The sequence below is a fragment of the Liolophura sinensis genome, chromosome 8, assembly GCF_032854445.1.
Source record: "Liolophura sinensis isolate JHLJ2023 chromosome 8, CUHK_Ljap_v2, whole genome shotgun sequence".
NCBI classification, from domain to species: domain Eukaryota; kingdom Metazoa; phylum Mollusca; class Polyplacophora; order Chitonida; family Chitonidae; genus Liolophura; species Liolophura sinensis.
The window spans coordinates 22178244-22201338 of NC_088302.1; the positions used below are offsets into that span (position 1 = coordinate 22178244).

The 23095-nt window shown below is 39.1% G+C and overlaps 1 protein-coding gene and 1 long non-coding RNA gene across 2 annotated transcripts; both read left to right on the forward strand.

The window, feature by feature from the left end:
• The first annotated feature begins 3095 nt into the window (after window positions 1–3095).
• On the forward strand, window positions 3096–19826 carry LOC135473317 (low-density lipoprotein receptor-related protein 4-like). The gene is made up of 12 exons (XM_064753166.1): window positions 3096–3100; window positions 9560–9812; window positions 10181–10328; window positions 12339–12452; window positions 14122–14382; window positions 14744–14897; window positions 15276–15407; window positions 16898–17009; window positions 17412–17562; window positions 18313–18432; window positions 18882–19109; window positions 19636–19826. Exons 1-12 carry the CDS (start codon window positions 3096–3098, stop codon window positions 19824–19826), a joined length of 1869 nt encoding a protein of 622 aa, XP_064609236.1.
• Window positions 19827–20638: 812 nt separating this feature from the next.
• Window positions 20639–22641, forward strand: LOC135472121 (uncharacterized). Its single transcript, XR_010444497.1, has 3 exons — window positions 20639–20951; window positions 21994–22150; window positions 22534–22641. It is a non-coding gene; the product is annotated as an uncharacterized LOC135472121 (long non-coding RNA).
• Window positions 22642–23095: the final 454 nt, after the last annotated feature.

Genomic DNA, 23095 nt, shown 5'->3' on the forward strand with positions numbered 1-23095 from the left:
TATGTGAAGCATGCCTCTTCTTCACATGTTCTTTTATACGCCTTTTCATTTGTAATTATTCGGTTTAGAGATCCTAAAGGAAATCACAGGCAGTTGACAAGTAATGTCTTTCCTCTGAATAAATTCCATGGTTCCCACTAAACTCTCAGCATAGGACAAGCTCAGCACATAATATGCTGCAAACACCTTGCTTATGGCATTCATCAGGTTTTCGATGTTTTGGGTGACAATAGTCTTCTCGACCACAAGCCAGAGCTTGGCTGTTGGATCCGGAGCAACACCTGGTAAAAAGAAAAAACAAAAGACAAATATAATTCAAAGATATGTGAAAATTTGTGTCAGTTTACATAACGTACATTTTAGACTTTCTGATCAGATCAATAATACATTGTTAGTACAGTTATTTCCATATTTAATAACATTGAGTCTAATTAATGAATACATTTTTATACTCTTCATTACGAAAATATAAGGCTACAACACATTGCTGAAAGTCAACCACGTCCTACAGAAAGACTCAACTACAATCAAAGAAATCTCTTCAGTTCTCCATCCACAAAAATGCAACCTATTAAGCAAATGCACATCAATGACAGCAGTATGGCGTTTCAAGATTTTGGTCTGTCGTTCAACTTCATTGGGGTATTCCTTCAAACAAAAGGAAGCAAAGTATTGATAAAAAGGCAGCACATCTTCTTGTGTGAATACTATAAAAATAGTATGGGCATCTAAATGTACATGTAGCTGTCTTAATTTAAAACTGTCCTATACATGGCAAAGGTGGGCCTCCGTGGCCGAGTGGGGGTAGCACACCAGCAAGGCGCATCCTCAGAAGCCTCCCACCAATGCAGATGCTGTGAGTTCAAGTCCAGATCATTCTAGATTCCTCTTCGGCCGTGCGTGAGAAAGTTTGCCACCATCCTGCAGATGGTTGTGTGTTTCCCTCTGTCCGGTTTCCTCAGGCGCTCACCATAATGATGACCGCCATCGTTTTTAAATGAAGAATTCTTGAGTATAATTTAAAACACCAATTCACATTGAAAACACCTATCAAATGAAAAAATATACACGGGAAAGTGGTATTCAAGTACCTCAAGTACATATAAGTTTCATTGCTCCTAGATTTTGTTTTGTTTTTACTGTGAATTATCAACCCTTCACAGAATATCACCATAAATATCAAAGGTTAAAAGAACTTGAATCGCCTACGTGTATACACTGTATTGAAGCTTTTATATGAAATGATCTTGTAAGTTCAGAAAATAAAAAACATAACGATTGAATGACAACTGGAAAAGCTTTAATGGCTCTGTTTTTCATCCACTAAATGTGTACATCTTTACCTCATACTCTGAGAAGGTCAGGAAGTTTATCAAAGCAAAGTGTCACCAGTTTGACGAGTAGTGCATCTGTCAATGAAGTTTCCTGTACAGCTGTGATCTTTTGTAGATTTCCCTCTCTCCTTTAGTTACTTATTTCCTTTTTCCCTGATGAAGTTCAGAAGCCGATCACGTTTTTCTGACAGACTAATTTTTTCAATTGTCCTTCAAGGACTGTGAGGCGTTTAAAGTGTATCATCATACACTGGTATTCAAACAGAAGTGGCCGCTCTTCCTTTATGGATCAGATTCTGGGTATATGTTTTTTTTCTTGTTTATAACGGAACGGAACGTCTGTCTTCAACTCTCACAACCACTGTCAAATGACCTATTCAGATCTCTCCCATACGCATTTACCATGCGGTCGGCCATTTGCTGAACGAGACTTAACACACTACTCCCTAAGACCTCCTGCCCAACAATATCACAAAATGACTTCGGATACTTCGCGCACTAAGTCCTAGTTTTTTTCCTTGGCAGTCTGGTGTGTGACTTGATTTCAGCACAAAGGATACGAATCATTTCTAGTCTTAGGTGAGATTTAGGCCTTTCACCTTTTTCGCAAACCTCAATTAGATTGTGTGGAAATTTGCTGTATGGAATGCGGAATGAAGCAGTCCAGTTTGTGATGGGGAAAGCATGTAGACACTGGTTTCAGACGAACTAGTGGGAGGACTGGCATCACCTGGACTGGCAAGTTTCGCAAAACTGAAATGTGAAAAGATTAAAATTCGAAAGTATTATCATTTATGTGCAATATTCATTCAACAACTCAATCATGAACAAACGTAAATCTGTTCTAGGAAAACCTCTATATGCTGCCCAGCATGTCCTACGTGATACAAAACCCCTCAAATACCAAATACAACAATTTAACGCATAACATGCTACTGACTTACCGGTATTATTAATCATAAGGGTTTAAGATAGTATTGGTAAATATGATTTAATCATAATTCTCATGCACCTGAACATACACGTACCTGCATTAACAATTTGGTTGAAATCACTAGAGCTAGTGTTTGGAAGACACATCTTAATAACATCATTCACCAATGACAGGTAATATAATACCAGGAAAAAGTAAATTTCATTGAAGGGGCATAAGTCTATAAATTATTGTCTGACCAGTCTTGTTTTTGGAAAAGCTGCTGTGGCCACTCGCATAAAGCGATCATCGCCTAACTTGATTATAACTACCATTGCGGGACATGTTAAAAACATATTTTGCCGTGCTAATTACAATCAACTTAACTTACTGTCGCTCTGTGCAAGTGACCCCAGGGGCGCGTAAAGAGCACTTAACTTCCATGGCAACCAGTACTGTATAAGTATTACGTCGCCATGGTAGTTACGTGAATGTCGCGGTCTTTGTGAAACGGGACTCTGGCTGCCACAGATTCTGCGACAAAGATGTATTGATGGACTGAACAGAAACACATACACGTAATGAAGACAATACCAGAGTTGGCAAAAGGGCCACTATAGCGACTACTTTCAACAATTGAAAATCCCAAATCTACATCTCCTAGAACTACATATTTCAAGAATGATGATTTAACATCACAGATTCTACGTAAATCAAAGTATGAGAAATATGACTAGAAGTGAAAGTGGTATTTACCCTTATGGAAATTCACTCTGATATCATGTGAAGAAAGTGTCTGTGTATTTTCATGATGTTAACATGGTAACATTTCTTCATATGTCGTCACAATGTGGTAATTTAAATGAGAGGCTAATATCAAAACAGGTTACGACAGTCTTTTGAGTATCGGTGACCGTAGAATTAAAAATATCGATTTGGATGCAAAGCATGAACTAACGTGCACCATGAGAGCTGCTGACATTGGCTGGAATTAAATCTAACCTGATCTTCCACTTTCACAATTGCCTGAAGACGGTGTATGAATCAGACGCTGGTGCTGGCAGGCTCGTAAAACCCATTTCACACTGAGATCATCCATTTCACAAACTTCAAAGAAATTCATGTCTGATACATACTTTCCAGTGTACTGTTTCACAGTGAAATGATCAGCCTTAGCTGACGTCACAAGAACAAGGTATATCTTTCCAAGGACCAGAATGTAATCTATCTTCTGAAGAACTAGAACTGTATCTTTTTGATATTTCCTACCACGTCAACAGTGCAAGTGTCATCTCCTGAAATGAGGGGATTACACTTAACCTCAGGTTTCACATGGTCATAGTATAAGTCATTATAAAGAGGAACTGTATCACTGAACTCCACTTCTCGCCCAGAAAGATTCCCAGCACTGTAGTAAGCTTGAAGAAGTTGATGCTTCTGAGACAGCGTTTTTGTAATGTTACAAAAGTTCTGACTGTGTCTAGCGCACTTCTTAAACTGGCTATGTTTGGACTCAAATCTCACAGTTCAAACATGCACTTAAAGGTCCAAAATGTAGGATTAGCTCAAGGTAATGGCAAAGGTAGTGGTCTTTTGGTTTCAGCTTGTTATCCGGAAACTGTGATAATCGAACCTCTATGTACTGCTCGGTGTATACTCTCAGAATAGCAACTTGTTGTCTAAATATCCTAGAGGCCAAAACCAGCTGTACAATTTTCTACAGCAGTATAACGTTTTGCCAGACAGCATCAGAAGTGTCCTCTACCCAGTCATAGATCACCAGGGGAGTAGATCGTGGCAAGCACCACGTCTGTTGAGCTTGGCCACTTATTTTATCTTCAAATCTTCAAAAACCTTGTTCAAATCGTTGACATTTGGTTTTGTCCACTTTTTTGTGGAAATGAAGTATGCAAAATATAATGCAAGATCATACTGAAGAACCCCTTTAAATAGATCATGTGTTAAGCGAGGAGGTAAACCTGGACTACATACATGAAAATATTTCTGCCGGTTAAATAAAGAGTCAAATTTCACACCTTCAAAACTGTTAAGTTGTCTTTGAACTTTGATCACTGCTTCTTTGTAAGTTCTTATGTCACGCTTCCTACCTAGCAAAGTTAGAGTTACAAATCTTCCGGTTCTATTGTGGTTGCTAAGCAATATCTACATTTGAAATGTGCACTGCTAAAGTTCTCCACAAAACCGCCAATACAATGACCTCTATGGTTATCGCCTGAAATGAACACCACTGTTCCCCGTATTTTATTGGTTAAACCGAGTGCAGATATATCTTATCAAGTTTCCAGTGTCTCTAGATCATTTATGACAGTCCCAAAAACTTTCCTCTGGCCAAAGTAAACCAAGTATGATACAAACCTCTGCTGAAAAAGCTCAGAAATTATAGATATTAGCCCAAATGTGAAACGTATTTTACTGTCGCCAGCCGCAATGCAAAACTTTGTACAAATAAACTATCATAAGTTGTGTGTAGCTATCAATATATTTTTATTATTTGGACCTCTTATATCTAGAAGTATGTAAAATGCCAGGTGGATGGTGTATGGTGTCAAAACTTTTTGTGCAGCTGCGCCCCATATCCAGGTCGCCAGATGACTAAAATGGGAACTGAAATTTAATCGATAGATAGATCGATAGATCGAGCTTAGAGTGAATATGTCATACAGTAACCTCGTTCTGTCAACATCTTCCTGTTGTCAAAGCTGCTAGGATCTCCAGTAACTTTTCTTATGAAAATCTTTTGCTGTTTGTTTGAGAAAGAGAGACAGGAAATAATGACGTACTATATCCCAGCCAAGAACATGAGATAACAGAGAGGGAAAAACGAAACGCACAAATCAGAGAAAGAGTGAACAAACACCGTGAGAAGAAAAGAGGGCAATTAAGGGAAGTTGGTGGACAGGATAATATGGGGCTATCATCACCTGTAGTCTAGTGGCTACGAGAGCGGTCCGGTTCCCTCTAAATCAGCAGATCCTTAATTAATTGTGGTAAAAATGAACTTTCCCAGTAAAAGGCGGGCTGCGACACGAAAGCGAATCTGCAGTCTGCGAACTTTATTCCCTTAGTCCCTCGACATGCCAGCTCTCTTAATATCAGCATTTGGTTGACTCCCTGGTGACACGGATCACAGAGAATTGAAAGTCCGTAACAAGTATGAGGAGCTGCGTAAGAAATACAAAACTCTTCAGAGGCGGAATCAAATGCAGAAAACAACCATACCACACATGTCACCAGGGAGTCAACCAAATGATGATATTAAGAGAGCTGGCTTGTCGAGGGACAAAGGGAATACAGTTCGCAACACGAAAAGTCTTACCAGTCCGGGGTACCTTCAACTGTTACTGGTCTCGATGATGATATGTTGTCCTTTAAAGACACCAGCTGTTACTGTGAGACATGTCTCAAAACCGAGTTGTGTACAGGTTGGTTAACACAATCCTTAAAATCAAAGCCATTGGCCTCAGAACACAACACAGAAGGAATCCAAGGTGAACTACTTGAATCAGAAGAGACCAATAACACAACAGTTGAAACCAGTTCCGATGCTGAGTTGTTGAAAAGGAACTGACAAGGGAGCAGAAATTTCGTTTATGGAAAGAAAAAAACAGCTCTTTCAGTGGCCAAAGCGTGAGGATGTGTTGTGGGTTCCTTTTAATGAGGTTATTTTGAAGATGAATGCGCCAGTACCAACTGGAAAGTCGAAGCGAACGGTTTAAATTTAATGATAAAGAAATGAAATCAGTAGTAGCCTTATTTTCGGTAAGCATCTAGTTATTTGTCCTTATGTTGTCCTTAGTAACTAATCGCTTAAGATGTTTGTGTAAACATGTGTCTAATAAGACGTTTTCGGTTTAATCAATATTTTTGTTTCGACGCGGACTTTTAAAATATACGTTGATGTGCACTTTACCATAACTGTAAGAATTGGTGAGGAATTGAACGTGAATTTTGAGATTGCAATTAGTTTGTTGTGATTCTTCCAGACGCATAAGCTGAAAAGAAATAACATTTAGTTTGTTTCATGATGTCTTGTGTTTAGTTCATTTGACAGTAATGTAAATTACATTTGTTCAGTTTATTTGAGTATAAACCACTTGGCAGCATGAAGATCAACTGCAATGTATAAGAGTTATTTTGTTTTCGTCTGACTTAGAACGTGGCCAAGAAAATGTATCTCTGGATAATGTCTGCCGTGTTTCTGCATAACCAAAACGAAAGATAGCAGAATTTAGAAAGGCAAAGTAACCAAGTTATCTAAAAATTTAATGGTTTCTTATTTCACAATTTGCAGTCTTTGCTGTAGTCTATGTATGTTACATGTCCTGCGGATATATCACTCTCTGAAGGGGAAACAGACAGTTAAAATTGCAACAGTTTTAAATCAACAAATACATAAAACTGAAAACCATTCCCTATATCACATACATTACAAACAGAACTAGGACGTTTTATTTCCTTAATTTCGACTCTGATTTTGAAAAATCTTGGTAGAAATTATAGCCTATAATTATTCCAAAAACAATTTCAGTATCATTGTTGATTGAAAACCACCAAACTTTCAGCTGTCTGGCTGAATCACGGTCTCGCCCAATTCATCCCCTTCAGAGTCACTCCTTTACTGAGAATGAGTGAATGCCAAACATGCCAAACTCTGATACTCCTTTAACATGTAATGTGGTTAAACATAGCAGTTCATGTCAAGCTCTAATTGATACTAACTTATTTCACCAATTTTATTTAAAGCTGATCAGACATCAGCGCATTAAGCCCATTGAAATTTCTCATTGAACGACCCAAGGTTCAGCGGTATTGGGTTACGCAACAAACACTTCTAAGGCGGTATGAAACCCTTAACCCTTAAGGCCGTCGACATCTATAGTTGTGCGTGCTGCTTATCATCAAGTCTAGGTTTTTAACAGAGTGTATTTCCACAAAGCAAGAAAACTTTTGCACGTGATCACTGTTGACACCATTGTATGAAACTACAACCATACGATTGGCTTATAGGAGCCAAGGGGGGTTTCCCTACTGTTTCCAGGATTCACTAAAATGCAGCTTGTGTTCAGAGACTATACAAAGCCCGAGAAATAGGAGGCCTTTGTAAGATTTATTTGTCGCTAAATGGATCTGTCAGCTTCTTAAAAAATTATGTATATAAACAGTTATCTCGGGATTTTTAGATTTAATGATACTTAGGTTTTTCCTAAAAAAAATTCCACGTAGTTTGTAGAGTGTTTTGTAATTAGGCCGGTTAAGAAAGAAAAGCTTTTAGGTTAGCCATACGAGCATTGCAATACAAAAACCAGTTTTCGTATGTTGTTGCGTATTTTTTCTGCGAAAAACTCTTCATAAATATCTCTAGAAAGACACTTAGATGTATGGATGACGCCATTGCCTATATAATGTCAGGTAGTCCCTCTGTCAAGCGTATCGATTGCATTAAGCACAAATGGCCGTCTTCTTTTCGGAATAGCCCTATATACCACCAAATGACCAAGATGTAATAAATTGAATGCAATGAGCAAAACAAATTTTAAGACTTCGCTATGGGGAACTCTGTCATAATTCGAACCCAAGCTGTGTAGTCGATCACCCATTCTTGCCTTTGTGACGAGGATTTTGTGGGCACACTGCTAGCGTAGTATTTACGATAGCCTATTAGTAAAGACTGCGAACAGGACCATTTGGGCGCCATTGTTGGTCTCGTTTTTTCTAGTCCCAAATTGATTAACTTCATTTTCCCGATCTTTACACATGCCGTTTACCTATATTACATAATGACCTGGTGATATTGGGCAATCAATTGTGAAGCCTGACAGCTAAAACCAACACCTTGACATATTTTGATAAACACAAGAAAGTTATTGATATGTCTAGCAATTACTGTCCAATCAAAGACATACAGTGTAAAGAGAGTAACTTCTGTATGGATAGTAAAAATAACAGACGGAAAGTTTATTTGCCATGTCTCCCTCACCGGGGCATATAACATTTCTTCTTGACCTAAGGGAGGTGGGGCTCCGTAAATGGTGACGGGCTTGCCTCGGGCTCTTCCCTTCTTGCTCACACCATAATGCTGGCCGCTATCATATAAATGAAATATAAACACCAATCAAATAGAAAATAAATAAATCTTCACTTGAGACATTTTTACTAATCAATTCTGTTCAGTCCATATGGATCTTACTCACTGATAAAAATAGCAACTGTGTTTTCTGTTGCAGATTTAATATTTTTCAGCTTTTTAGTAGGCAGTTTTCACTTTTTTTCTTTATTTACTGGCTTCTGTCTGTATACGTATTGGGATAATTTGTAACTAGTACAGGCGTGTGTATTGTGATCGTTAATCATTTCATTGAACTGTGACCTTTTATACTTACGGGGATGTGCATACATTGTAACCCTTTGCTTATTGGTATGAGCACATATTGTGGTCTTTTACTTATGGGTATGGGCATACATTGTGACCTTTTACTTATGGGTATGTTCATACATTGTGACCTTTTACTTATGGGTATGTACATACACTGTGCCAATTCCCTCATGTGTACATTGTGACCTTTTACTTATGGGTATGTTCATACATTGTGACTTTTTACTTATTTGTATATGCATACATTGTGACAGTTTGCTTATGGGTATGTCCACACATTGTGACGTTTTACTTATGGGTATGTGCATCCATTGAGACCTTTTACTCATGGGTATGTACATACATTGTCACCTTTTTCTTAGTTTACGTACATACATTGTGACCGTTTACTTTTGGGTATGTTCATACATTGTGACCTTTTACTTATGGGTATGTGCACACATTGTGACCTTTTTCTTATGGGTATGCGCACACATTGAGACTTTTTTTCATGGGTATGTACATACCGTGAGACCTTTTACTTATGGGTATGTTCACACATTGTGACCTTTTACATATGGGTATGTCCACACATTGTGACCTTTTTCTTATGGGTATGTGCATATATTGAGACCTTTTACTTATGGGTATGTGCATACATTATAACCTTTTACCTTTTATACATACATTGTGACCTTGTATTTATAGATATTCAGTGTGACCTTTCACATGTGTGTAAGCACATACATTGTGATCTTTTACTAATGGGCATTGTGACTTTTCACCTTTAAAAAGACATGATATTCAACCCAAAATTATTCTAGTCTTTACCGACTCAGCTAAGAGGATTTTTCCGTGCAAATACAAAACGTTAAGCTCTTTTACTGTTTGAACATGTTAAACCTTTCTCAGCTCAACTTTCATCACATTATTTTGCAGGTATTTATTTTGGACGGAGGTTGGTGGCACTTCACTGATAAAGCGTGCCAGTCTGGGAGGAGCATCTCCGCAGGTCTTAGTGCTGGACGGTCTGTACCAACCCCGAGCCTTGACCATTGATATTGCCACGGGAAGGATCTACTGGGTGGATAGGGTGAAGGAAACTGTGGAATATTGCAACAGTGATGGCCAAGACCGCAATGTTCTTCGGAAAATGAACTCAGTGAAATTCTTTGGCATCGCGCATTACAAGGTAGGATGTGATCAACAGTTTTATTGATAACATTATTATTTTCGCACTGAATTGATCAATTAAAAGACCTTGAAGGTTGGAGTCTCAAACTTGCATCTAGATCTCGCTGACTACAGCTTAACGTTCGTAGATTTATCACCTGTGCTTATTATGCATTCCTTGAATTGTTGATTAGTAGACTGTTTGTTTTGTTTTAGGTATGTAAATTTTAAAATTATGTTCATATTCCCGCACTCGGTAATAATTACTTGATAACTGTTGTCTGACAGTTTTCCTAGTAGCGTCTTACACAGCCTGTTTGGAACGCTTTTGGAGTACGGTACATATAGCTTTCGTATTAATCGTATGATTTCTTTATTTCTGAACAGAATTTCCTGTTTGTGACTGACCAGACACATGACGAAGTGTTGATGTTACATTCAACTTCCGGTGCCATTGTTGAGAGGATCGACAGTGATGACGGAAGTCCGAGAAGTATAGCAGTGTACGCCAAGGAAAACCAACCTGCTCTAAAAAGTTAGTGGTAAATGTTCTTCCTTATAGCAACACTGTAATGGCAGATTAGGCCACAGCGAAAGGTACATCATTTTTGATTTAATTGGTACTTTTTTGGTTGGTATAATATATTGGTCCGAAAGAGACCTGGCTTTTCTAATAGTTGAAGCAATACGATTATATCCTAAAAAAATGCTTGATCGTCCTATTGCTTTATAGCCACATCGCATCGGTCCAATCCAAAGAGCCTCATTGTCCTATTGCGCCATGGGTCCATTGCATCTCACCTAGCCAAATCGCCCCTCTAAATAATCTCTGAATTCTTTGCCCGATATAGCGCCAGCCAGCTACAACAGCCAGATGGGAGTACTGTTAAAAGCCACTCAAGCAGACAAAGAGTCTACCATACAAGCCGACTTGTATATGTATAATAAAACATGTATCACCAACACATTGAATGTGCATCGAATGTATGAGTTCGATAAATATTTTAAAACTTTCAAATGTTTCATTATATGTAACCAGTTTGAGATAATATTTCCTTTCTTAACAAGCTGTTTTACATTATGGTAATTAAAAGTGGTTATATATTTCTCAGAAATTATAGTAAAAATACTAATCCTCTTGATACGTCTCGGCACTTGAAGATACAGAAGGCGGCTTAGTTTTTTTAAAGAAAATCAGTCGAGATGTTAGTTTCATAGTCTTTATATGGGTTTAATGCCTCTATTCTGTTTCCTATGAAGAAACTTCAAAAGGACAATAGCTTATGTGTGAAGAAATATGCCCCTTGCACCCGTGAATATATCTTTAAATGAATGTCAAATTGTTGGCTCAGACCATACTCCATTGCCTCTATCTAGAGCTGTCTACGAAAGGTTTTACTTATAAATAATCATAATAGGATAAAACATTTTTATATACATACATGTAGGTGTTTAATGTGAATATGAACTTTTTGCGCCACAAATTTTCATATGGCCTTTACAAAAACAGTACAGCTTCTAAACAAACACATCAAAACAATAGAAAGATAACACTGAGATTATTGGCATTTTCTTTGTCCCGGTGAGACAGTCAGTTTTGTTGTCTTCTTGAGATATTTTGCATGCGTGTATGTATGCGTGTATCTACGGTTTTTTCTACGTCGTTCTTAACAATTTTCGGTGATATGATGAGGAGGGGTCAATAATTGTGTGCAGATATACTGTGTCATGTTATGATAATGAACATCATTAACATATACGCAAAGGGTGTTTTTAAAGACATACAAAATCCGTTTCGTTTCACACGGAATATGGGTGCTTCAGTTGATTCAGGGGAAGAGATCCATGCACATTTTAAAAATCCAACCCAGTAAACAGAGAGATTGCCAAACAACAACAATATAGACAAATGCATTCTGTCATAAAGCTGCTAATTGCAGATTAAAACGTTCCAATTCTGAATTTATTGTCCCAAGTGTACGCCTGGTAAACTGTCTGTCTTAACATGTTATGAATTTTGAATTAAGTGATTTAAGACTACTTCTAACCCCATACCTTTTGTCATTATTCTTACACCCTTCCAGAAGCTGTGTTGCATAAAACTCTTTGGGCTGATTATTGGTTTTTATTGTTGGAGTTTGTAAATGGGACTGTTACATAAAAATGGTCGAGAACAAGACATACTGATATGTATCATGTATCCACGACATTTCGTACCCACTAGCTGTAAATCTCTACAAACTATTCTACCATGTTTACCCAAAATGTGGTCAATAAATTAAATTCTCCTGATAGTTCTATTTATTGCTAAGATCTATTTACTTCAGGGAAATAAGAATGAACTACTGACATCAGTCCTTTGCCTCGCCGATTTGTCTACGTTTCTTGATCGCTCTTTTGCAACTTGTCGTTCGTGAAGATTAACCCAGGCATCAAGCAACTTTCCCAGCCACATTTTCCCCACCAACGTCTTTCCCACAGTCAATGCTTTTTAGAACGTCATAGGCCCAATTTGTTATTGAAATAGTGTTTTCATTTTGCTCAGATCTTTGCAGAGAGTTAGACTGTGAACACTTCTGTGTAAAAGATAACCCCACCTCCGCTAAGTGTCTGTGCCAAGATGGATTTACCTTGTCTGCAGATGGTCGATCTTGTGCAGGTGAGTGGTCTGAAGTGAGTTAAGTTGAGCAATGGGCTGAAAGAGAGGCTAAAAAATGTGTAATAATTATTTAACACACGAGAGGGAAACTAACAGGATATGTAATAGGTTATCCATATCTGACAGAGCGACTGACAGGACATGTAATATAAAAATAGGAATATGAAAAACAGGGTAATGACAGAATGTGAAATAGGTAATACAGGCCAGACAGAGTAGCTGTAGTATGAAAACAAGGCTGCTGTAGTGATGATAAAATAGAATGCACCACAGAATTTTTAATAGGAACTTGCAAACCAGGGGTAAGAGGATAAATTGCAGAATGCGTTATAGGTACTTGCAAACAGAGCTGAGAGGATGCATGACAGAATGTGTAATAGATAAACCTGGAGTGAGAAGGTGAGTGGGAGAATGTGTAATAGGTATTCAAGGGTTGAGAGGATGCATGGCGGAACGTGTAATAGGTAAACCAGGGCTGATAGGATGCATGACAGAACGTGTAATAGATAAACCAGGAGTGAGAAGGTGAGTGGGAGAATGTGTAATAGGTAAACCAGGGTTGAGAGGCTACATGACAGAAAGTGTAATAGGTAAACCAGGGCTGAGAAGATGCATGACAGAATGTGTAATAGGTAAACCAGGGGTGAGACAATGCATGGCAGAATGTGTAATGGGTTAACCAGGGTCAAAAAGATCCATGGTAGAATGTATAATAGGTAAATCAGGGCTGAGAAGACACATAACAGAATGTGTGATAGGTAAACCAGGGCTGAAGGGGTGAGTGGCAGAATGTGTAATAGATAAACCAGGGTTAAGAGGATACATAACAGAATTGTGTAATAGGTAAACCATGAGAGGGTGAGTGGCAGAATGTGTAATAGGTACTCCAGGGTTAAGAGGATGAGTGGGAAAATGTGTAATACCTCAACCTGGGCTGAGAGGATGAGTAGCAGAATGTGTAATAGGTAAACCATGAGAGGGTGAGTGGCAGAATGTGTAATAGGTACTCCAGGGTTAAGAGGATGAGTGGGAAAATGTGTAATACCTCAACCTGGGCTGAGAGGATGAGTAGCAGAATGTGTAATAGGTAAACCAAGGCTGTATGGCAGAGTGTGTAATAGATAAACCAGGGACGAAATGGTGTGTGGAAGAATGTGTAAGAAGTATTTCAGGGTTGATAGGATGAGTAGGAAAATCTGTAATAGGAAAACCAGAGTTGACAGGGCGCATGACAAGGCCTGTAAATGGTAAACCAGAGCTAAGAGGATGTGTGGGAGAATGTGCAATAGGTAAACAAGGGTTGAGAGGATGAGTGGGAGAATGTGTAATAGATAAACCTGAGTTGAGAGGATACATGACAGCATGTATTAAAGCTAAACCTGGGTTGAGAGGATAGATGGGACAGAGGGAGTGAGGGAGCGAAAGCGTGTTTTGGTATGGGTGGGTGACTGAGGGAGAGTTAGTTAGTGAATAATGGCTAGGAGCCTGCATGACTAAATGGTGAGTGACCAGCGGTTAAAAAAAGGGGCGGGTGAGATATGGTTTTTTATGAGCGAATCAGAGATACATGTGCGCCTCCTAATTTTGATTCAAAATACCTGTTGCTTTGCTATCATCTGAAATGTACGGTACAGTGAACGGATATGATTTTACAATGGTGTCGTTCCAGGCTCCACTGTGTATTCCCCACGGCTAATCACCTTCGCGAACAAAACGCACGTGTGTCTAGCGAACATGACCGCAACACTTGTGGACGTCACGATTAGGCCTATATGTCCGGTTTTTAATGGTTCAGACATTACTGCTGTCTCGGCAGACTCTAAACACCGGAGGATTTTCTATGCAGACAAGGCCACACAGCAAATCTCCAGCGTAGACCTCAACAGTGGAGAATCCAAAGTGATAGTCACTTCAGCTGGAACCGTTGAAGGTAAATTTTACCTCGAATGCACGCGTTCTTCTTTAATGGTCCTTCCTTTCCTTCATCAAGCTTACTTATGTTTTTATTATTTACGCTGAAAAAAAAATAATGTGTTAATTTGAACAGCAAGTCATTTGCCTTAGTGATGGTGGATTGTGCTAAATTATTATATCAAAATTCGGTGTCACATTCAACTTAATATCCTGTTGATCTAATACAATCTTTGCATTGAATTAATACAATTTGTGTGCTGTAGTAACCAAAATCATATGCTGCAGTAACAGAATACATTCTTGCATCACACAGACATCAGATTTTCTCTTAACATTAACAGATTTTGTTTAGATAAATATTTTTTTCGCCGCCCCAGGTCTGAGTTATGATTGGCTCACTGACATAATCTACTGGACGGACTCTGGTGCGAATCAAATCAAGTCTTACGCAGTTGGTGCTGGTGGTCCGGTAACGGTGGTTCTCTCATTACATAATACATTGGGACCTCTTACCCTTGACCCATTCACAAGGTCAGTCGTTCTTTTCTATATAACGGACTTCATCTTTGTGGATTTTTTCCTTTCGAGATACTGGTGTTTAACAGTTAAATTTTATCCAATATATACATATTGCATTGTCTTTTCTGCAATTTTTTGGATCTTTTGTTTTCTAAATGCCAGAACCTTGCACTGACAACTTTTGTCAGACAAGGTATGTGACCTCGGTGAAAATCATTATTCCGTGCTCCCAAAATATTGGGAAGGGGTGATTGCTCATGGAAACTTTAGACGACATTTCTGTCACAGCTGAGGATGTCATGTCTCCAAGACAGTCTCAAATGATTCAGACTTTCGCCATCATATGGTTGAAAAATTAAGCCGTAAAGTTGTATTTTGTGTGCTCCACAGACAAATCTTCTGGATCAGCCAGCCAACCGGAGGTATCAAAAGTGCCTCCTATAAAGACTCAGACTCGGTGAAAACTCTGGTGTCCTCCGGTATCAACCCTGCAGGTATTCATTGTGATCCAGTCAAACAAAAGTAAGTTCTTGAGTGCCTGTGACCAGTGTAACAACATGGTTGGGGTGCTTTCTGTAGTTTATCTGTGATAGGCTACTATCCCATGTCAGTTTAAAAGTTGCTTTCAGTTCAAGGTGATGGTCGTACGTGGGAAGGTCTGACAACAACCTGAGTACCTGAGTATATATAACATCAGTCAAATAGTAAATCAAAGTAAGCCGGATGAGGACATCTCGGACACGTAGACATGGATGGATAGATAGTACATAGATATGGGAGGATATAGAAAGATACAGGAAAAAACATCACACGAAGTATTCGTCATATTACTGGAAAATTGTTAAATACGCGGTAAAACCCTAAGCATGCATTCATTTATTATATGAAGAGGAAAATCAGTGCTGAGAAGGGGCTGCCATTATATCACACGTAGTTCAGTAACCTCTGTACTAAATTTCCTCGGCAGTGAAATATTAACCACAAACCTCACGTGAAAAATGCACGCATGTATGTACTCACAGAGATGTATCATAGCTGTAGATAAGTGGCCGTCCTGATGTATTAGGTTGTCTTATTGGTTTGTTATTTATTTATTTATTTCATTATTGTTTTACGCCGTACTCAAGAATATTTCACTTATACGACGGTCGGCATTATGGTGGGATAAAATTGGCTGTTCTTTTTTATAGGTTTGCCAGCGGTTGTTGTTCTGATTTGGTGCGGGTTACGCGTCTTTCTCACTTGGTGTATTGTGGCACTTTATTTTCATATACATTGCTTGATGCATCATTGATGTGATTTTGAATGAATAGACAGTCGATGTGTCTGGCATTTTTTATACAATTATATGAAACCAGATTCTTCATGCACTGGGTTGGAAAAAACGCTTTTAGCTGAACCAGTGATAACACACACATGTCATTTTCTGTCCTCCAGATTACTACTATTGCTTTATAACACGTAGGCCTACATCACGTGGTAGCAGGCTTAGAATTTTGCCGTCCACGTCACCTCGTCCCGCGGGGCACGACACGGGGGGACGAGAACGGTCACCGTTCCCACAAGGGATATGTCTGGCTGGCTCGCTGGGCGAGTTGCTATATATACCTCCATGATCAGAAGATACGCAGCATGTGACATCTGACATCTTCAAGAATAACCCTTGATGGCTGAGATGAGATCAGAAACAACATCTGTAGTGAATGAATGACAAAGGAATCTTAAAACTAATTCTCGTAAAATATTTCGTAAAAATACGACAGTATTTTGTTTGCCACCTACAAATTCGATCTTCCGAATCGCGGGTGTATCGTTTTTATATGTGGCTATTATTAACTTGCCCAGTCAATATTCAAAATGATTCAGTTCCGTGTAAAAGTTATGCACTTCCAAGTAATGTATTTATGGACCTGATATACAATGGCATATGCCCGACGACATCGAAACTGTTAAAGTTTAACGTCGTTTTTAACGGGACTAAAAATTTGTGTTGATGTCCTTTTTATTGAAAGGTTATTCTGGACTGACAGAAATAAAGTGAACAGTGTGTATACAAACGGGACTGGTGCCAAAACAGTCATTACAACAGATCTCAACCACAACAGAGGCCTGGTGGTGCACAAGGTAATAAACGTCATCACATGACATTTCCCGCCTGTTACAGGCTGTATAAAGGCTCGTTATTACGTGCCTCTCTCGTTTACCACCAGGATATGACAGTATATGACAACAGTGACGCTTTCTTAAAAAAAAGTAATAAACGGTTTACCGCTTGGAGCGACTTATTTTCTATGGGAAATATTTTTCCCTTATATATTAGTAGTCTTGTTACATTTTTCTCGAAGGTTATATGTTAATTTGTGTGTAGTAGCAGAACTGGTTAGATTATCAGAGGGCTTTTAAATTCAGTACCGACAGGGGTCTTGGGCTGATATCATCTAAACGTAGGCGTATTCCAGTATATGTTATATACAAGACTGGCAAAATATTACAGAGCGTTATGTGTCTTGAATTGTTTTGCTGCAGGAGCTGGTGTTTTGGACATCGTATGGACCGTCTGCGTACATCGACGCAGGGAACCTTTATCACAAAGTTCGTACAACACGCTCAACTTTTGCCTCTCAACCACTGGTGGACCTGGACATTTTAGACAATTATGTCCGACAACAAACGAGAGGTACGCAAGTGTGGGGCGCAACTTTATTACATCACTTATCTTAATTATTATTGATTCTCATTGGTAAATACACGGTCACCTAATATTTCGAAAAACATGATCTTTAACGATACCCGGTTAAACCAGAGAAACCTCACACTCACAAGTAATATTCGATGCCCATATAAAAGCACTACAGTCGCCTTGTCGGGTCTCTCATGCCCGGAATGCATGCATGTTTGTTTATAAAATAAAAGGTAGCTTCTTTAACTATTGTTGTATTCGGAAGTAACAATCGTCAGTAAGAGGTTAGACTTTCATATCTTTCTAAATACAATTTTATTTTCACTGTAATGAATGGCACATGACGTGAGATAGGATATCAGAAATTGTCTACTCAAGAAGTGATGTTTAGCGAATGCGAGACATACACATCATTGAGGTGACCTATTTTGCATGTACAGCTCAATAGTATTTCATTTTAACCATCTTTCTGTGTGCCTTACGAGACAGTATCAGGGTAGTTGCTTATTTTAATGTCTTAACTTTAGAATCCGGAATCGGAATCTCAAGCTATGAAAGAGTGTGTTCATGTTTGGTTCCCATATGTCTGGTGTCGTCATAATAAAACTCAATCCGGATGCGGCTCAGCACATTTTTTGTAGATTAATTTTTATTAGGTCTCGTCTAATAATAAGTAATAAGTATGCCGTCGTCATTTTTCTGTGTTTCCATGTGGTTTTAGTCATGCTCCGTCTTTTCTCCACGCAGGCGTGTGTTTTGAAAATGGCGGATGCGATCACTACTGTGTACCAACAGGGGGGGCCACCAGGGAGTGTAGGTGTGAGCTGGGTTTTAAGCTACAGACGGATGGACAGACGTGCAGCACAGGTATAAATACTGTAACGGACAAAACCTACTGATTTCAATTAAAGGGTTAATTGGGGCGATAGGCATTTTCTGTTTGATATATTGTTTAGGCTGAAACATCTTTGTAATGTTGATCGATTTTATCGAAGTGTTAATTTTCTTTTACAGTCAAATTACATTTACTCATTTTTGACTAAATTAACAGGAACGATGTGCATATTCTGTTTGAACTATTGCAATTCATTGTTTAATATAAGTCATCTTTGTAACGCCGATTGACTGTGTGTTTAAAATCCACCGCACTGATTGGTTTGAAGTCAGCTTACCCTGAACTGACACACATATATATTTCATGTTTCATGACTGTAACCATGTAGGCGAATCAGGAAATAAAACGGATCCAGATGGTGGGGTAATGGGCATTGATTTGGCCATAAAAATGTTGTTGTTTTTTTTTGTGTTTCTTTCAGAATTTCTGTCAGTAGACCACTTTCTCGTGGCAGACTTGATTGCTGGGCGTTTTTATCAAGTTGACATAAACACTGGGAATGTGAGCGGGACTTTTAAGCCTGGAGGAGGCAGTGAAACTGTGTCCGTGAATCCCGACCACAGTATGGTTTACTGGTCGGACTTCGTACAAAGAGAAATTCGCTCCAGTGATCTAACCGGAAGCAACATGAAAACAGTTTTCACCCTAGGTGTGTGTAGAGCTCACCTTCTTCTTTAGTGTTGATTTCTGCCATGTTTAGTCTGACAGCAAAGTATTGACAGAATGCTTTGAATCCGTGACCTGGTTAAAAAATTAGGAAGTTTTGATCGTTCAGTATGTGACAGTTTGGTTATCCACAGACATGTGCGACATGACAGTTCGAGTGGCAAAATACATATAAATAACAGTAACATATAAATAACACTCGGTGTCATAATATGCCACACGTTTTTTTTTTAAAAGTGACCAGTAAGTCAAGCCATTTATTTAAGTTCTTTTGTTTTTCTTTGAAACCCCTCCTGCTGTAAAATAATGAATTTATTGACATTCATAATTAAGATATGTGCGTAAAATTATATACGTATTAAATAATTTGAAATTGTCTGCATTTGCCGTGTTTATCTATCCAATTAGATATATCCAAGACTTGATCTGACACAATGTATAGCTTGGACAGGGTGATGTGATGGTACTTAGTGTATTTGTCATTATGTTCATGATTGTGTCCCTTGAAGGAGATAAAGTGGCTAGCCGATTGGCGGTGGACGATGCGACTGGGAACATTTACTTCTCTGCCAACCCTCCTGGCACGGTGTATGGTTTAAGTTATATTGCTGTCGTTACTCCTGACGGCAAGTCGAAGAAGACTTTAGTTAATAATCTTAGTAGGGCTCGGGCGGTGGCACTCTACAGCTCCAAGGGGTAGGTATTTATTATGATTTCAGTGGATTACTTTTTTTCCTAACTCTGTTTAAGCCATGGTGCTGGGGGCGTGGGAAGGGGGCGTGTAAGTTGCTGCTATATATGCATTTGAATGAACAGAATAAAGCCCTGACTGTGGCAAATTAACAAGAGGCCATATTTCACCGGTTACCAAAGTGTCGTCGCTCCTCTTATGTTACTCTCTATGCTGTACGTCTTTAATTATATTGTCAGTGGCAAAACGAAGTAAGAAAAGCATTCAGCTATATGTCACGTATTTGCAACGATACTCCTTGTGTGAAATATTTGGAAATGATTATGGGAGTTCTAGCTGTTCTGACTGAAATACCGCTATACATTGATTCGTGAGGTCTCCCCAGTCCAAGAAAACTCCCAATTATTCGCATAGGCGTTAAACTCAAGCTGGGTTGGATTCGTTGGTACTCCCTGCTCTATTCTAATGTTATATCTTCAATTGTCATATATAACATCTATGCCTGCCTCTGCCTGTTTGTAAACATTGTTCAACATTGCTCGTCGAAACAGTTAAGTCGGTACCAAATCGTAAGGTGCTTATAAACACACCATTCACTGCGTGCTGTTAACCTGCAGTGCTTGTGGACCTTCTCTTTCCTTTAGGAACAGAGCTATAAAGAAACAATGACCTATCAAAGATTTGTTTATTTATTTATTTATTTGATTTGTATTTTACGCCTTACTCAAGACTATTTCACTTACACGACGGCAGTCGGCATTATGATAGTAGGAAACCTGGCATCTGTTATAGAAAACAACAATACAGCAAACCGCTTCTTTTGCAGCTTGTTTTGAGTAGGTAATGTTCTTTACTGTGTTGAGTGAAAGGGGGATATAAAATGACTGTCACCATCGTAAGTATAAGCATTCATGATAGAGAAATGCAGCCTTTAATTCGCATTAAACAACTACAACTTAAAAGGTAGGTTGACCGTTGGTTTTAATATTATACCTAATATTCACAGGTTAATGTTCTGGACGGATATTGGCTTTGGTGCGCACGTGGGACGTGCTAATATGGATGGGCGTAAGCGAAAAAGAATAATTACAACTGAGATTAAATCCCCAAATGGAATTGCCATCGACTTCGAAGGTACGGTCATTTGTTGGTTGTAGTTTGATTTGACTGTGGACTCCATTTCTCTTCTGAGCTCGACATCTTCATCTGTTCTTTTGTTAATACCTAATTTGGGGGCCTCCGTGGCTCAGTCAGTTAGCGCACTAGCGCAGTGTAATGACCCAGGAGCCTCTCACCAATGCGGTCCATGTGAGCACAAGTCCAGCTCATGCTGCTTACTCTCCGGTCGTAAGTGGGAAGGTCTCCCAGCAACTTGCGAATGGTCGTGGGTTTCCCGCGGGCTGTGCCCGGTTTCCTCCCACCATAATGCTGGCGGCCGTCGTATAAGTGAAATATTCTTGAGTATGGCGTAAAACACCAATCAAATAAATAAACAAAAAAATACCTAATTTACATGGTTCAACAAGCGTATGTGTTTTTTGATTGTAAAACACCAGCATTTTATCCATTTAGTACGGGGAAAATTCTAACACACTTAATTCATCATAGTCAATTTCACGATCAGTTGACCGAAGCTTAATGTGGCCACTGAATGTCGGCACTTTTTAACTGAGACAAATTTAATTGGGACATGGCCATCATATTATCCTAACAGTGTTGTTAACGACCCTCCACTCCAATCAAAGAAGCAAGAGAACTGTGTTGTACCTGTGTTTTTGTCCACTCGAAATGTCCTTAGTCAGGTTTGACCACCCCACATCTTGTCAGAAAATTATGATTGGTTGATTGGATGATTGTTGTTTGGCACAATATTAAAGAATTTTTCACTTATGCAGTGGTGGTCAGTAAAAAGTGTGGAAAAAACCGTAGTACCGGGGGTAAACCACTGACCCTTGGCACGTTACTGACGAACCTGCAACAATACTGATAGAAGAGAAGTGGTCTTCAACGAAAATAGACTGTCTGTTGGAAAAAGTCCAGTTGAACGTCCTTGACAAGTACTTTAGCCTCTAGACTAAGGTTCGTTCCCCACAAAAAATATGTCTATTAATCTTGAGTTTTACATCAATCAGTGCTTTCCTTAACTCTTGTGCTTTACTGGATGTGTTTTACACAGAGGACCTGCTGTTTTGGTCTGACGGTGTTCGAGACGTCATAGAGAGGTGCAGTCTCGTTGGAGCTGACAGACAAGTACTTGTGAGGGATCCTGATGCTTTCATCATGGCGCTCGTCATCGACGGAGACAAGCTGTATTACACCGCATGGAACAGAGGGTGAGGCCACCTCCGTGTTGGATTTCAGCTCCACCAGATTCGGAAACAATTCTCAAGCACCAGGCGAAGTGAGGTGGTTTACTTCACTCACAGGCCTGACTGCTGTCGTATAGTATTTTAGAGCACAGCGTATATAAATTCCAATGAAACAAACGTATAATTAAACGTTTTACTTCCAGACTGGCTTACACGAGAATTAGAAAAATCTATAGATCTATCCAGCTCATAGACGAATCTCTTGTAGATCGAAGATAGAATACATTACCGCACACTCTTGTAACAAATTGTGAATGGATTCTGTTTTGCTTTTCTTCACGCACACTGTTTTGATTCTTCAACTTGTACACAAAAGACTTGTACCTTTGTAATTCTTTTTATATTAGAGGCATTACTGTCGTAAACAAGGCGGACGGATCCAACAAACATTTTTTAATGGAGTCACCAGTATTTGTCGAACTCGACGACTTCCTTATCGTGCGACCTAACAAAGGTAGGTTCAGTAACACTGCTGTTTCAATTATTCACTATTCCACGATCGTTTTTGAACATCTTTATAACTTGGTTAAACTTTTAGTAGTAGAGTGGTTGAAAACGCGTTGCTTTTCATCGCTAGCCCATGATTAATGAGCTCCTTGTGGTACTTCAATCGTCAAGGTAGGTTCAAGGTCAAGAATGTTTCACGGCTGTCAGCATTTTTGTAGGGGAAAACCCACGACCATCTGCAGGTTGCTGGAAAACCTCCCCACACACAACTGGAGATAAAGCTAACATGTGCTGGACTTGAACTTACAGCGACCGCATTGGTAAGGCCTAAAGCAACCAAGAATTCCAACAAATTTGGATTTGTAACTGTTTTTTCTTCACTTAAAGTGATAAATCAATGTACTAACAATAATGGGAGGTGTGTTGGTCTCTGTCTTCCCACGCCCAACGGCAGAACGTGCG